The 15,189-nt window shown below is 44.8% G+C and overlaps 2 protein-coding genes across 3 annotated transcripts in view; one reads left to right on the top strand and one right to left on the bottom strand.

The window, feature by feature from the left end:
- Positions 1–15,189, top strand: part of LOC122734514 (zinc finger protein 208-like) — a 207,809-nt gene that overhangs the window by 83,217 nt on the left and 109,403 nt on the right. The window lies entirely within an intron of this gene.
- On the bottom strand, positions 53–13,738 carry LOC122733934 (zinc finger protein 684-like). Of its 2 annotated transcripts, XM_043974636.1 has the most exons (6): positions 13,637–13,738; positions 12,519–12,619; positions 1,445–1,571; positions 879–974; positions 311–462; positions 53–173 (listed from the first exon to the last, which is right to left on the bottom strand). In XM_043974636.1, exons 2-5 carry the CDS (start codon positions 12,552–12,554, stop codon positions 377–379), a joined length of 345 nt encoding a protein of 114 aa, XP_043830571.1. In that variant the 5' UTR covers positions 12,555–12,619; positions 13,637–13,738; the 3' UTR covers positions 53–173; positions 311–376. The 2 variants fall into 2 exon arrangements, 1 of the variants encoding a protein (XP_043830571.1); XR_006353979.1 differs by lacking the exons at positions 53–173; positions 311–462; positions 13,637–13,738 and adding exons at positions 3,994–4,052; positions 13,189–13,372 and having other exon boundaries at positions 826–974.

Below are 15,189 nucleotides of genomic sequence, written 5' to 3'. Positions count from 1 at the left end.
AAAGAATCCTTCTCTTAGGTAAATAAGCTTTGCTCTGTGCTTCACTGCCCCCCAAATTCTGGCGTTATGAGCGACGTACATATGGTTTTCACTTCAAATGAAATGAATCCTTAGGTGTCAGAAATGTCTTTGAATTCACCAAGATTAAACTTTCATGAGGCACATTACTATTCCTAGGTAAATAGGGGGAAATTGACCCAAATAGTGAATAGTCAATACAAATGCAGATAATTCCTCACTCTCCTACAAAAAATATTAATAGATCTTGAATTTTTTTGTTTTGAGGAAAATTGAGCATTATATATCACACCTGGGAGAGACATGGGAGTGGAGTGTATGATCACTGTGTCAAAGAGCAGGATGTTATGTCTACCTCCTATTCTGAAGAAGTCCATTTGGCTTTCCAAAAATGAAAAAAAAAAAATTCAAGTTCCATCTTCAGGATAAAAATGCTGCTGAATTCTGAAAGCACCAAGAGAATGAGATCACTTCTATTTATACCAAGTGACTTTGGCATAACAGGGGAGGGACATCATCTAAACAAACTGCAGGGTGGGGAAGAAATTATTTGTAAGATATATGGCAGGGGGGAGAGTTCATGAGCATAGGGGCAGCTAGGTAGAGCAGTGGATAAAGCATTGGGCCTGGATTCAGGAGGACCTGAGTTCAAATCCAGCCTCAGACACTTGACACTTACTAACTGTGTGGCCCTGGGCAAGTCACTTAACACCAATGGCCTCACCAAAGGGAAAAAAAAAAGAGTTCATGAGCATAAAATCATGCAGCTGATCACCAATGGGTCCATTCTGAGTGGACTCAATGATGGAAAGGAGCAGAGGGGTGTCATGTACTCAATTCACCAGCATTCCCTCACTTACCTGGCCAGCAGGTTCTTAGGACACTATCCACTGGAATCCCATGTGTTTCTCCTGCCTCCAGCTGAGAGATGACGTCCACTTTGGGATCTGCCAAGCCTAGTCATGGGAAATGACACAGTGATGGGAAAGGTGAGTTAAGCAAGCTGGACACTAGCAAGCTAGGAAGGCCCAGGTAGTCTGGGGGATCTAAGAGGAACAAACAGAAAACATCTCAAGGGTGATCTGGTTTGTTTTCCTGGGAAGAGAAAGGAATGGGAACAGAATGAAGTTGGATTGAGGACAACAATGAGTTCATTTGAGCCATTCAATACTGAGGTACCAGGGAGTTTTCTTGGCTTCAGATATTTGCCCTGGGACTTTAGAAAGCCCAGCCCCAGCCCCAGCCCCTGCCTTAGGGAACAGAGAGATTTAGTGGGATCACACAACTGGTGTAGTCAGTATGCAGACATACAAAGCCAGAGCCCTTCAGCTGGGACCAGGGAGAACACAAGCCCCCTGCCCTTTGGCCTCACTGGGATGGGGAAAGCCTTGGGTTTGCCAGGCCTTCCTAGAGCAGCTCTCCTTACCCAGGCTGACCAGGTTCCTGTAGTTCTCCAGCATCACCTCCCAATAAAGCTCCCTCTGAGAAGTGTCTAAGTAGCCCCACTCCTCCCAGGTGAAGTCCACAGCTACATCCTTGAACATCATTGAATCCTGAAGCAACAAATCATAATGAGAGAAAAGGTACATTTCATAAAAGACCATGGGAAGAGTGGAAACAATTAAAATTAAATCAGAGATGAAACAAACTAATCTTACAGAATGAGTATATCAAAGAGCAAATCATAAAAACAAATACTTTCATTAAAGAGAATGATAACAACAAAACATGGTATTAAAACTTATGGGATGCAGGGCAGCTAGGTGGCACAGTGGATATTGCACTGTCCCTGGAGTCAGGAGTACTTGAGTTCAAATCCGGCCTCACACACTTAACACTTACTAGCTGTGTGACCCTGGGCAAGTCACTTAACCACAATTGCCTCACTTAAAAAAAATACTTATGGGATGCAACAATCAGGAAGATTTACATCTCTAAATGTTTATATGAATAAAATAGAGAAAGAGCAAGTCAATAAACTGGGTATGCAATTAAGAAGCACAGAAAAAGAACAAATTAACAATCCTCAATTAAACAGCAAAATGGACATCCTGAAAATTAGAGATCATGTGGAGGCTTTTTTTTTTCAGCAACATTTATTTTATTTCCCAGTTACATGTAAGGGTAGTTTTCAACATTCATTTTCATAAGATTTAGAGTTCCAAATTTTTCTCCCTCCCTCCCTTTCCTCTCCCTCCCTCCCTTTCCTCTCCCTCCACAAGATCACAACCAGGTTATATATGTACAATCCACAAGTGTTCTTTTTATCAGCTCTTTCTATGGGGGTGCAGAGTAAGCTTCCTCATTAGTTCCTTGGGACTATCTGGGATCATTGCACTGCTGAGAGTAGTTAAGTCATTCACAATTGCTCATTGAACAATATTGCTGTCACTACGCACAATGTCCTCCCAGCTCTGCTCACTTCACTATACATTGATGTTCATTAGTCTTTCCAGGTTTTGGGGGGGATCATCCTGTTTGTCATTTCCTGTAGCACAAGCCCATTCCACTACAATCATATAGCACAGCTGTTTCCATCATTCCTCAATTGATGGACATTCCTTTGATTCTCAATTCTTAGCCTCCACCAAGAATTGCTATAAATATTTTTTTTGGTACAATTTTCCCCCTTTTCTCTTTTTCATGATTACTACTGTTAACTGTTTCCCTTCCATCCTATTCCCTTCCCCATGATATTTATTCTATTATCCATCTTCTTTCATCCTATCACTTTTCAAAAGGGATTTGCTTCTGTCTGTCCCCGCCCCCACTCTGCCCTTCCTTCTTTTGCCCCTCTCTCTTTATCCCCTTCCCCTCCTATTTTCCTGCAGGGTTAGAGAGATCACTCCATGCAATTGAGTGTGTACATTATTCCCTCCTAGAGCCAGTTCTGCTGAGTGTTTGGCTCATTTAATGCCCAGATTAAATAGATTACTCCACCCAGTTGGGTGTGTCTGTTAGTCCCTCCTAGAGGCAGCTCTGATGAGTTTAAGGTCTTTGAGCGTTTTCTGATGAGTGTAAAATTCATTTACTGCCCTGCTCCTCTCCAGTCTCTTCCCCCACTCCATAAGCCTTATCTTCATGTGGCATTTAAAATTATATGTGGTTGCCTTATTTCTGTCCTAAGTTTAGGGAAAATTAGCTAGGGTTTCTAATATATTTGTTACTTGTAAATTAGAAGCTTTAGTACCAGTTTTGGACAGTAAGCATTTATTAAAGCATGCCAAATATTAGTAAAGAGAGAACACTTGGCTCAGAAAGTTAAGAAGCCTATCTAGCCACCACGAGCATGCCCAAGAGCCTGTCTCTCTCTCTGGGTCCAGAAGAGAGGCGGCCCTCCCACACTGCTCAAAGCTGACTGCCTACCATCACCCAAATCCATTGGTTCAATGGACTTGAGGGTGGTCCATGAGCAGACAGTGCCAAGGTCAGAGTTCAGAGAACACACCCCCTAAGGGCCAGGTGTGGCTTCAATCAAATCAACTTTAAGTGAATTAATCAGCAAAGTCAATCCAACCAATCTCAATACCATTGTCTCAAGCCAGGCCTCTGGGCATCCCAAAACCCATTATTTTCTCACAAGCAGTAAAAATAGACATAAGAAAACCATTAAGTTAATAAATAAAACAAGAAGCTGATTTTATGGGGACTGGAAGAAGGGGGACCAAGAATAATAAAACAGATAAACCACTGGTTAGTATTTTTTAAAAAGAAAACCAAATCACTAGTATAAAAAATGAAAAGGGTGATTACACCAATAATGAAGATGAAATTATAGCAATTGTTAGGAGTTATTTTGCCCAATTATATGCTAACAAATTTAACAATCCAAGTGAAATGAAAAAACCCTTAAAAAATACAAACTGCAGACAAAGTAAAAAAACTAGCTAAACAAAACATCAGGACCACTTGGATTTATAAGTGAATTTTACCTAATGTTTAAAGATCAATTAATTCCAATATTAAATAAATTACCTGGAATGGACACAGGAGTCTTGCTAACACCTTTTATGAAACAAATGTGATGGTGACATCTAACCCAGGAAAAACAAAAACAAAGAAAAGTATGGGCCAATTTCACTAATGAATATGGATGTAAAAATCCTAAATAAAATACCAGCTAGAAGATTATAGCAATATATCACAAAGATTATACCAGAAATACAGGGTTGGTTCAATGTAATGAAAACTATTAACATAATTGATTGTATCAATTTTAAAAAATCAACAAAAACAAATGATTACATCAATAGATGCAGAAAAAGCTTCTGACAAAATACAACACACACTCATATAAAAAAAACCCACTTAAAATCACAGGTATAAATGAATTTTTACTTAAAATGATAGGAAGCATCTACCTAAACCCATTAGCAAGCATTATCTGCAATAGGGATGATAGCTAGAAGCACTGCCCACGAGATCAGAATTGAAGCAAGGATGCCTGGTATTATCAATATTATTGGTTATTATACTAGAAATGCTAGCAAAGGTAATAAGAAAAAAAGAAATTGAAGGAATCAGAATGGACAACAAGGAAATAAAAATTGGTAAACACAGTGGAAAATACTTGTTGTACTGAAGATGCTCAGAGATGGAAATTCAGAAAAACCCTATTCCGAGAGCAAGGAAACCATAATGTGCATAAATGAGGGGATCTGAATTTTAAAAAGAAAATTACACGGGCAGGTGAGTGGAGGCTGAACTGAAGATGGCAGAGATCAAAGAGCAGTCTCTTTTAAGAGTCCAGGGTGGAGGCAGCTAGATGGCATAGTGGATAGAACACTGGCCCTGCAGTCAGGGGTAACTGAATTCAAATCCGGCCTCACACACTTGACACTTACAAGCTGTGTGACCCTGGGCAAGTCACTTAACCCCAATTGCCTCACCAAAAAAAAAAAAAAAAGTCCAGGGTGAGATGACCAAGGTCTACAATAGAGGAGGCCTGAGTAACTGGAGAGAAGGAAAACAGGCAGGCCAGAGATTGTGCACAAAAATAATCACTCCAGGTGGTAGCTGTTTTTATATATGGGCTGAGAAAGAGAGGGAGGGAGCAGTCACAAGAAAGAGTGAGGGTGCCAACCTGGGGCACCTGGAGGAGGGTGGTCTCCTCCACAGGAAGAGCCGGGTTCAGAATCAGGGAGGGTTTGGGGGAGATGCTGAGTTACCCTGGGATATGGTGAGCTGGGGAGGGGCCACCCTGCTTAAAAAGTCCTATTGTTGTAGTTGTAGCTGCAGGACTGGAACCCACAGCCTGGGATGAGACCCCCAAGGGACAGAGCTTGGAGAGAGAAGAGAGAAGGGCCAGGCTGAGCCAGGGACAAGCCTGTCAGACAGAGGGCATGGCATGGATGGGGACCCAGCCAAGGAGACAGAGAAGGGAGGAGGAGGGCCCCAAGAGGGAGCAGGGTCAGGACCCTGAGCCAGGGGAGAGAGGAGGAGGCCTGAGAAGAGGCCACTGAGTCTGGACATTTGGGGAGGGAGGGAGCAGTAACCATGGGGAGCCTCAGGCAAAGTCTCCCAGGAGATGCCTCCTCTCAGGGCTGCCCCAGCTGCTGAGTCAGGTCGGGGAAACCAGCATTTATTAAGTGCCTCCTGGATGCCAGGCAGCTTGATTGGGTGACTGAGTGGTTGCTGGGCCCAGATGCCCTGATGACAGAGAGCACTGGAGAGAGGAGCTGTCTGCTCCCTGTGACCTGATGTTACATACAGGTAAATCAAGGCATGGATCCCAATCTGGTGAAAAGCAGGAAGGCCACTTTGTTATGATGTTGCAAGAAAGGGCACACACTTTCAAAGAAGTTGTGCGCCTCAAGCTTGGTGCAACAAGTCTTTTATCTTATGCCCTAAGATAATTTCCCTCCCCAGTGTTTCCTATGGCTATATACTCAGGATGCACACTCTTTGACACAATCCTACATCAATCTCCTTGATATCTTCGCCCTCCCAGAGGGGCCAAGATGCTGAGGAAAGGCAGTGATTTTCCTGAGCTCTTTCCAAGACCCCTCCAAATACCTTCAATAATGCCATAAAACAATTCTGGATCGGCAAAACCCACAAAAGGACAGGGTGAAAACCATTTTCCAGCCAATGACAATTCAGAAAGTAGGAAGGAAATATCTGTTGTTCCGGGGTGAGAGTGGAGCACAGCCCAGCACAGGCCACACCAGGGCAGACCCAGTGCCAGACACAGCCAACCAGGAGCAGGCCTTGGGAGCCTCTGAATGGGCAGCCGCAGCTACAGCTCCTGGAACTCAGCCCACAGACACTAAGGGTGTTGAACAATTGGCCAGAAGGAGATTACAGGGCTCTCTATCGGCACTGAGGCAGGACGCAGTGGTTTTACCCATACTGGGATCCAGGTCGCAGTCTTGGGTGGTAGTCCTAAACAAGGGAAGAGCACAAGCACCCTGGAGCAAGTTGCTTGCAGGCCAGAGCACAGACCTGGTGACTAATAAACGCACATCTCCTAATATCCTACAAGCTTGCAAAAACTAAGAACTGACTAATTCCTACAAGTATCTGTGGAAACAGCAGCACAAACCCCCTGAAGCTCGGGACAGTGCCCCTTCACCCTGGAAGCCACTTAAACAAAGAGTAACAGGGGCAGCTAGGTGGCGCAGTGGATAAAGCACCGGCCCTGGAGTCAGGAGGACCTGAGTTCAAATCCGGCCTCAGACACTTAACACTTACTAGCTGTGTGACCCTGGGCAAGTCACTTAACCCCAATTGCCTTACCAAAAAAAACCAAAACAAACAAAAACAAAAACAAAGAGTAACAGTCAAGAAAGAGGCTGGGAAAATGAACAAACTGGAAAAAAAATACTGAGAAGGAAGATCAAAATACACCCTCAGAAGAAGATGACAAAGTCAAAGTTCCCACATCCAAAGCTTGTGAGAAAAATATGAATTGCTCTCAGGCCACAGAAGGGATCGAAAAGAACTCTGAAAACAAAGTAAGAGAGTCAGAGGAAAAATGGAAAGAGAAATGAGAGCAATGAAAGAAAATTGTTAAAAAAAAGTCAATACCTTGGTAAAGGAGACACAAAAAAATACTGAAGAAAATAACACCTTAAAAACAGATTGGGGGGGCAGCTAGGTGGCGCGGTGGATAGAGCACCGGCCCTGGATTCAGGAGTACCTGGATTCAAATCCGGCCTCAGACACTTGACACTTGCTAGCTGTATGACCCTGGGCAAGTCACTTAACCCCCATTGCCCCGCAAAAAAAACCCCAAAAACCCAAAAACAGATTGGGGGGGGCATCTAGGTGGCACAGTGGATAGAGCTGCGGCCCTGGATTCAGAAGGACTTGACTTCAAATCCAGCCTCAGATCCTAGACACTTACTAGCTGTGTGACCCTGGGCAAGTCACTTAACCCCAATTGCCTTACCAAAAAAAACCAAAACAAACAAAAACAAAAACAAAGAGTAACAGTCAAGAAAGAGGCTGGGAAAATGAACAAACTGGAAAAAAAATACTGAGAAGGAAGATCAAAATACACCCTCAGAAGAAGATGACAAAGTCAAAGTTCCCACATCCAAAGCTTGTGAGAAAAATATGAATTGCTCTCAGGCCACAGAAGGGATCGAAAAGAACTCTGAAAACAAAGTAAGAGAGTCAGAGGAAAAATGGAAAGAGAAATGAGAGCAATGAAAGAAAATTGTTAAAAAAAAGTCAATACCTTGGTAAAGGAGACACAAAAAAATACTGAAGAAAATAACACCTTAAAAACAGATTGGGGGGGCAGCTAGGTGGCGCGGTGGATAGAGCACCGGCCCTGGATTCAGGAGTACCTGGATTCAAATCCGGCCTCAGACACTTGACACTTGCTAGCTGTATGACCCTGGGCAAGTCACTTAACCCCCATTGCCCCGCAAAAAAAACCCCAAAAACCCAAAAACAGATTGGGGGGGCATCTAGGTGGCACAGTGGATAGAGCTGCGGCCCTGGATTCAGAAGGACTTGACTTCAAATCCAGCCTCAGATCCTAGACACTTACTAGCTGTGTGACCCTGGGCAAGTCACTTAACCCCAATTGGCTCACCAAAAACAAAAACAAAAACAAAAACAAAAACCAAAAACAGATTGGGGGGCAGCTAGGTGGCACAGTGGATAAAGCATCAGCCATGGATTCAGGAGAACCCAGGTTCAAGTCAGGCCTCAGACACTTGACACTTACTAGTTATGTGACACTGGGCAAGTCATTTAACCCTTATTACTCCGAAAAAACAAAAACAAACAAAAAACCCACAACAGACTAGGCCAGATGGGTAAAAGAGGCACAAAAAGCCAATGAGAAAAAGAATGCTTTAAAAAGGCAAATTGGCCAAACGGAAAAGGAGGTACAAAAGCTCTCTGAAGAAAATAACTCTATCAAAGTTATAATCGAGCAAATAGAATCAAATGACTTTATTAGAAATCAAAAAACAATAAAGCAAAACCAAAAGAATGAAAAAATAGAAGGCAATGTGAAATATCTCATTGAAAAAACAACTGACTTGCAAAACAGATCCAAGAGAGAGAAACTGAAAATTATTGGACTACCTAAAAGCCATGATCTAAGAAAGAGCCTAGGCATCATCTTCGAAGAAACTGTCAGGGAAAACTGCCCTGATATTCTAGACCCAGAAGGTAAAATAGACATTGAAATCACCTCCTGAAAGAAATCTGAAAATAAAAACTCCCAGGAATACTATAGAGCCAAATTCCAGACCTGCCATGTCAAGGAGAAAATACTGCAAGGAGCCAGAAAGAAACAATTCAAGTACTGTGGAGCCACAGTCAGCACAACACAAGATTTGACAGCTTCTACACATTCAAGGATGGGAGGTCTTGGAATATGATATTCCAGAGGGCAAAGAAACTGGGACTACAACCAAGAATCACCTAGCCAGCAAAATTGAGTGTAATCCTTCATGGGAAAAAATGAGAGGACTTTCAGGCATTCTTGATGAAAAGACCTGAGCTGAATAGAAAATGCAACTTTCAAATACAAGACTCTAAAGAAGCATAAAAAGGTAAACAGGAAAAAGAAAACAAAAGGGATAGTAAAAGGTTAAACTGTTTGCATTCCTACATAGGAAGATACTTGTAACTCATTGGAACTTTCTTGTTATTAGGGCAGCAGGATGGAGTTTATTTGAGCAGAGAGCACACCTGTGACTTGAATATGAAGGGATGTGAGGAAGTAAATTATTAATGGGGTTTTGGGGGGACCCAGGGACCCCACTTCAGAAAGTGTAGTTCTTAGAAACTTTAGCTAATCCCTAATGGGACCAGCCCAGAGGTAAATCAATAGAAATGGAGATGAAAACCACACCTATTTGAAAGAGCCTTTGCCCTCAGTAGGTCTCTCTTTCACTGGATCCTGATATCATGCTAGAGCTCATTTTAACATGGCCTCCCCCCAGGTCACATCAACCAATGAAACTGAATGAATCTAGCCAATTAGCTTTGATCAGTGTGCAAGAGCCACCTCTACTGGAAGGGAAGAAGAGAGACGAGGAGGGGAACACCATTCTGGGTCCCATGCTAAGCTGAGAAGGTTGTCCACTTTGTGAGAGTGAGGAGAACATCCTCTTTAGGGGTGAGAGATGAATGCACCGAGAGAGATGGAAAGGAAGAGGTGGAATGGAGTAAAGTACCTCATACAAAAGAAGCAAAAGAAGCTTATACAGTGCAGGGGAAGATGGGGGAGGTGCTGGAGAGTGAGGGAACCTTACTCTCATCAAAATTGGCTCAGAGGGAATAACATACACATTCAATTGGGTATAGGAATCTTACCCTGCAGGAAAATAGGAGGGAAATGGGGGGGTGGGTGTGACAGAAGGTAGGGCAGATTGGGGGAGAGGGCAGTCAGAAGCAAAACACTTTTGAGGAGGGACAGGATGAAAGGAGATAGAGAATAGAGCAAATGTTATGGGGAGGGAATAGGATGGAGGGAAATACAGTTAGCAAGAGTAACTGTGAAAAACTTTTGAAGCAAGTTTGTCTGACAAAGGTCTCATTTCTCAAACACATAGAGAACTGAGTCAATTTTTTTTCCAGACAAAAGGTCAATTCAGAGGCTCCCAAGACCTTACTTATAAAACATCTTTATCATAGCACAAAGTAAATCAGAAATTTCAAATTTTATTTGTCATGTAAATTGCCTTCAACATATTTCATAGTCAAGATTTTGGTAATTTTTGTATATGGTTTGCAAGACATTAAACAAAAGCAGCAGCTTTATCAATAAATGGAGCCAGTTTTACATCTCTCTTGGTCAGTCCATGTGTCATGTGAAATAAGAGTTATCTGGACCATTCGGGGTGGAGATTCATCTTTTCTGCTTGTAGTGCAACTGGGGGCATAAATCCAAAAGCCTGATTAAAATTTTTGAAAGAGAATTCTTGGGGGCAGCTAGATGGTGCAGTGGATAAAGAACTGGCCCTGGATTCAGGAGGACCTGAGTTCAAATCCAGCCTCTTGACATTTACTAGCTGTGTGACCCTGGGCAAGTCACTTAACCCTCATTGCCCTGCAAAAAAAAAAAAAAAGGCACACAAAGAAAGAGAATTCTTTATATACAGCATCTTTTATTTAATTCTGACCATCTTGATGCTTTGAGGTCATGTATAACTTGGTTCCTTTCTTCTGTTGTTAACCAAGGAGATTCTGCAGACATGGCTGAGAGGCTCCAGCAGCCACCGAGAGCAAACTTCCAGCTCCCCAGGAATATGGGGAGAGCAGGCCCCAGAATCTCAAATTTATTAAAACAAGAGCCATTCCCCAATTGATAAATGATCAAAAGATATGGAGAGTTTTCAGATGAAATAATCAATGCTACATATAACCATATGAAAAAATGCTCTAAATCATTATTGATTAGAAAGATGCAAATCAAAACAATTCTGAGATACTACCTCATACCTGTTGGATTGGATAATAGGACAGCTATGAAAATGGTAAATGTTGTAGGAGATATGGGGAAAATAAGACATTAATGCACTGTTGATGGAGATGTAAACCAATTCAAACATTCTGTAGAACAGTTTGGAACTATGGCCAAAGGGTTACAGAACCATGCATGCTCCTTGACCTAGCAATACCACTACTAGGTCACAATACAAAAAGAGATAACAAAGTTAAAGGTCCTATATATACAAAAAATATTTATGTGGAGTCAGGAGGAACTGAGTTCATATCCGGCCTCAGACACTTGACACTAGCTGTGTGACCCTGGGCAAGTCACTTAATTGCCTCCCCCCTGCCCCCCCAAAAATTTTATGGAAGCCCTTTTCTGCTGCAAGGAATTTGAAACTGAGGATTTGCCCAGCAACTGGAGAATGGCTGAACAAATTGTGGGATGAGATTATGATAGAACACTACTGTGCTGTAAGAAATGATGAAAAGGAGGCAGCTAGGTGGTTCAGTGGATAAAGCACCAACCCTGGAGTCAGGAGGACCTGAGTTCAAATCTGGCCTCAGACACTTGACACTTACTAGCCGTGTGACCCTGAGCAAGTCACATAACCCCAACTGCCTCACTAAGAAAAAAAGAAAGAAAGAAACGATGAACAGGATGCTTTCAGAGAAACCTGCAAAGACTTACATGAGCTGAGGCAAAATGAAATGTACTGTATACAAAGTAACAGCAATTTTACAAGATGATCATCTGTGAATGACTTGACTATTCTCAGCAACACAATGATCTAAGACAACTGTGAAGGACTTATAAAAACTGTGATCCATGTCCAGAGAACTGATGGAGTCTGACTAGAAATTGAAGCATAATTTTATTTACTTCCTTTTCTTTAGTGTTTTTTTTTTCTAGTCTGTTTTCTTTTACAGACTGAATAATATGGTTCTTAAGGGGGGACGGGGAAGAGAATTTGGAAAATAAAGTTTTTTGAATGGATGTTAAGGGCAGCTAGGTGGCCCAGTGGATAAGGCACTGGCCCTGGATTCAGGAGTACCTGAGTTCAAATCTGGCCTCAGACACTTGACACTTACTAGATGTGTGACCCTGGGCAGGTCACTTAACCCTCACTGTCACACAAATAAATAAATAAATGGATGTTAAAAATTGTTTTTACATGTAACTGGGGGGGGGGGGGATACAAATTCTAGATCTATTCCCCCTCCCCTGTTATTATAAGACACATGTCTTATGACAATGTTAACGTTCCACCCAGGGGTGTGTTATAGAATGTGCATGAGGCTCACTGATGTTCATTAAGTAAGCCCAGTAGCATTTTGGGGACAACTGGAGAGTACCAAGAAACCAGTGTGGGCTGGTACGCTAGTCTTCCTGATTCTGGGGAGAAATCATCCTTGTGAGACAAGGACTGATTCAAGGGCATCTTGTGGTTGTCCTGTGACCTCCTTAGGTAAGGGTCAGATTCAGCTCAGCAGGACAGAGGCCGCAGGGGCTTGAGCAAAGTGACCTGCTGGCTGAGAATGTTTTATTTCTCTCACCTGAGATACCATGTCAGGGAGAGGCCAGGGCTGCTTACCTGGGGGGCCCTGGGGGACAGGAGCCCGGGGCCCATTCTTCCCTCCTTCCTCCTCCTTGCTCTGGCTTGTACCCAGGCCCGTGGGGTCTCAGGGGGCTGAGCTAGAAAGGAAAAGGGAGCCGTGGGAGGGAGGGGTCGGCCCTTGCCCCCTCCCAGCTCCCAGACCTCCCTGGGCCTTGGAAATGCCCACAGTCCTCCCTGCTCCAGGGGACACCAGGAGGAGAACGTCTGTTTCCCGGGCTTGGGCCAACTCAACGTGCATTGATGAAGCGCCTACTGTATGCCTCACTGCATTCCAGGTGCCAGAGATGCCAAGGAGAAGGGAAAGCCCAGACTGTGGTGGTCCCGGCCCCCTCCTCCCCAGCCAGGAGTCTTGGGAGATGCCTGGTCATATGAGGAGGGAGGAGCAGTGACACCTGGGGGGGGGGGTGAGGAGGGGACCCTGGGCGGGGGCTGGGGGGAGGGCTGCAGAGCTGAGGCTGGGGGACTCCTTTCCTGAGGGAACAAACCCTAAGAATGCAGGGGGGCAGGGGCGTGTGAAACCCAATAAGGGAGGAGGGGGGAGCCCCAGGGGATTTGGGAAGCAGGGGAGGGGGAGATGGGAGGGGGCGCAGAGAAAGGGGGAGGGCGGAGGGGGAAATAAGGGAGGGGGCAGGGCAGCCGCACTCACCCCCGCCAGGGGCCACGAGGCTTCGCCCCATTTCAGAGAGTCCCCAAGGAGCGGAGGGGAGACGTGGAGGAGGGTAGGGGGCCAGGCGGGGGTTCCCGGCGCCCCCAACCCCTCTCTTCGCCGCCTCCCAGACCCAGGACAAAGAGCAATAAACCCAGACCGAGGTCTCGGGAAGCCGGAAACTTCCGCGTCTGCGCAGACGCTCCCTCAGCTAGCGCGGTGCCCATTGGCTGGGTCAGGAGGGGGCGGGGCGTCAGCCACAGACCCTGCTGAGCCCTCTGGGAGAGGAGGAATCGGCTCCAGAGGCGCCTGCGCATTCTTCACCTTCCCCACCCCCAACCCTGTGCAGTAGGCCCTAGGAATTGGAGCCAATGAGAAGTGCCGCTGCTGCTTCTTCCCTCCCCCACCCTTCCCCCATTGGCTCCCGAGGGCCGCAGCGGGTCATCACCTGGGCTGGGTCTTGTACCGACCCTTCACTGGCTCTTCCTCCAGCTGCCCCTTCTGCCCGTCCCTTGGGCTGCTCGCGGGGGTCTCTCCCTCCAGCCCCTCGACTCCTGTCCCTGCCCGGGTCCCTTGGTTCTGGGTGTGAGAACAATGCCCTCCCAATGATCCTCGGGACCACGGGATGTAGCGAGTACCCGCGGCTTCACCTGGGGGTCTGCAGCGGGCCAAGCTTTTGTCCCCTGGGCCCTGGCGCAAGGTCCCGCCCCTCGGTCCCCACTCGGGGAGGACTAGGGAGTCACAGCCTTCCAGTCCATCCTACTTCAGGGATGTCGAATATTAAAATAGAGTTTTTTACATCTGCCTGTCTCCTACAACAGTTCAGAGAAATCATCTTTAATCTCTCCGACAAAATTAAGAAACAGATCAGAGAAAGTATAATATCTTATTATATCTCCTACCAAAAAAAAAAAATAAAAACAGGTCAGAGACAGACAGAAAAAACATAATATCAATTTGGTATTTTGTCCCAAGAAGAAAGAAATGACACATGATCATGTGTGGAGTCTCCCCTCCCAAGAGAGCCCAAGGACACCCTCTTTCTGAGGGTATATAAGGTTTTCTCTGCTCACTGGTTACAGGGTGATGTTGGTTGATGTCAGTGTATGATATGATTATGGATTTGAGTCAGATTAAACTCTGACCATGGGGTCTGGAAGGTACCCAGACCTGCCCCAGTATAGTTTGTTAGAAGTTTATTGCTTGTCAAAATTCTCACTGTCTCCTTTAAGTTTTATTGCCAATTAACAGTATTTTTACTTCTGCTCAGTCTCCCCACTTGTCAGCTACATATTAGTTTTGTCTGCAATCTATCATGTGTCAGAACCCCAGTCAGTGGGTCAGGGAGTTTGCCCACCAATTCAATACTCGGGACTCAAGAAGAAAGGATGGGACTAGGCACAGAATGCAGTCATTGAGTTGAGACCAGATGTTAAGTAACATTGTCTCTTTTTCTCAGAGCAGAATCCCCTTGGCCTTGGGGTCCCAACAATGGATTATTCTTTTCTTCCCAACATAGCCAAAGATAAATTTTAACCCTGTCATCCTTATCTTTAGAGACAGGGGCCTGGAGAGGGGAGTCAGTGGGAACTGTGAGATGTGAAACATCTGACTCTCACTCCCCTGTTTCCTTTTCCTTTGGTTTGACCTTGTTCCCCCTCCCCTTTTCCCCCTTGTCCCTGGAACACGTATGCATGTCTCCATATGCACCCTGGGTGAGACAGGATTGGATGTTAGATTGTGAGCTCATCCACCCTAGGTGTATGTGGGGACAGTCCTTTTCAAGATTACTATAAAAACCTAGAGGATTGGGCATATCTTTGCAAGACTTCAATGTGTAATTGGGTTTTGCCCGTCCTCATGAGGATGTAATAAATCTGTCTCTGCTTGACTTGGTGGTCTCCTCGAGTTATTTGGGTAAACTGAGGCAGTTTGCTCCATACAGGACCACGGGATGTAGCGAGTACCCGCGGCTTCACCTGGGGGTCTGCAGCGGGCCAA

The sequence above is a fragment of the Dromiciops gliroides genome, chromosome 1, assembly GCF_019393635.1.
Source record: "Dromiciops gliroides isolate mDroGli1 chromosome 1, mDroGli1.pri, whole genome shotgun sequence".
Lineage (NCBI taxonomy): Eukaryota > Metazoa > Chordata > Mammalia > Microbiotheria > Microbiotheriidae > Dromiciops > Dromiciops gliroides.
Note: the sequence above shows the minus strand (reverse complement) of the source record. Positions and strands in the feature narration are given on the sequence as shown.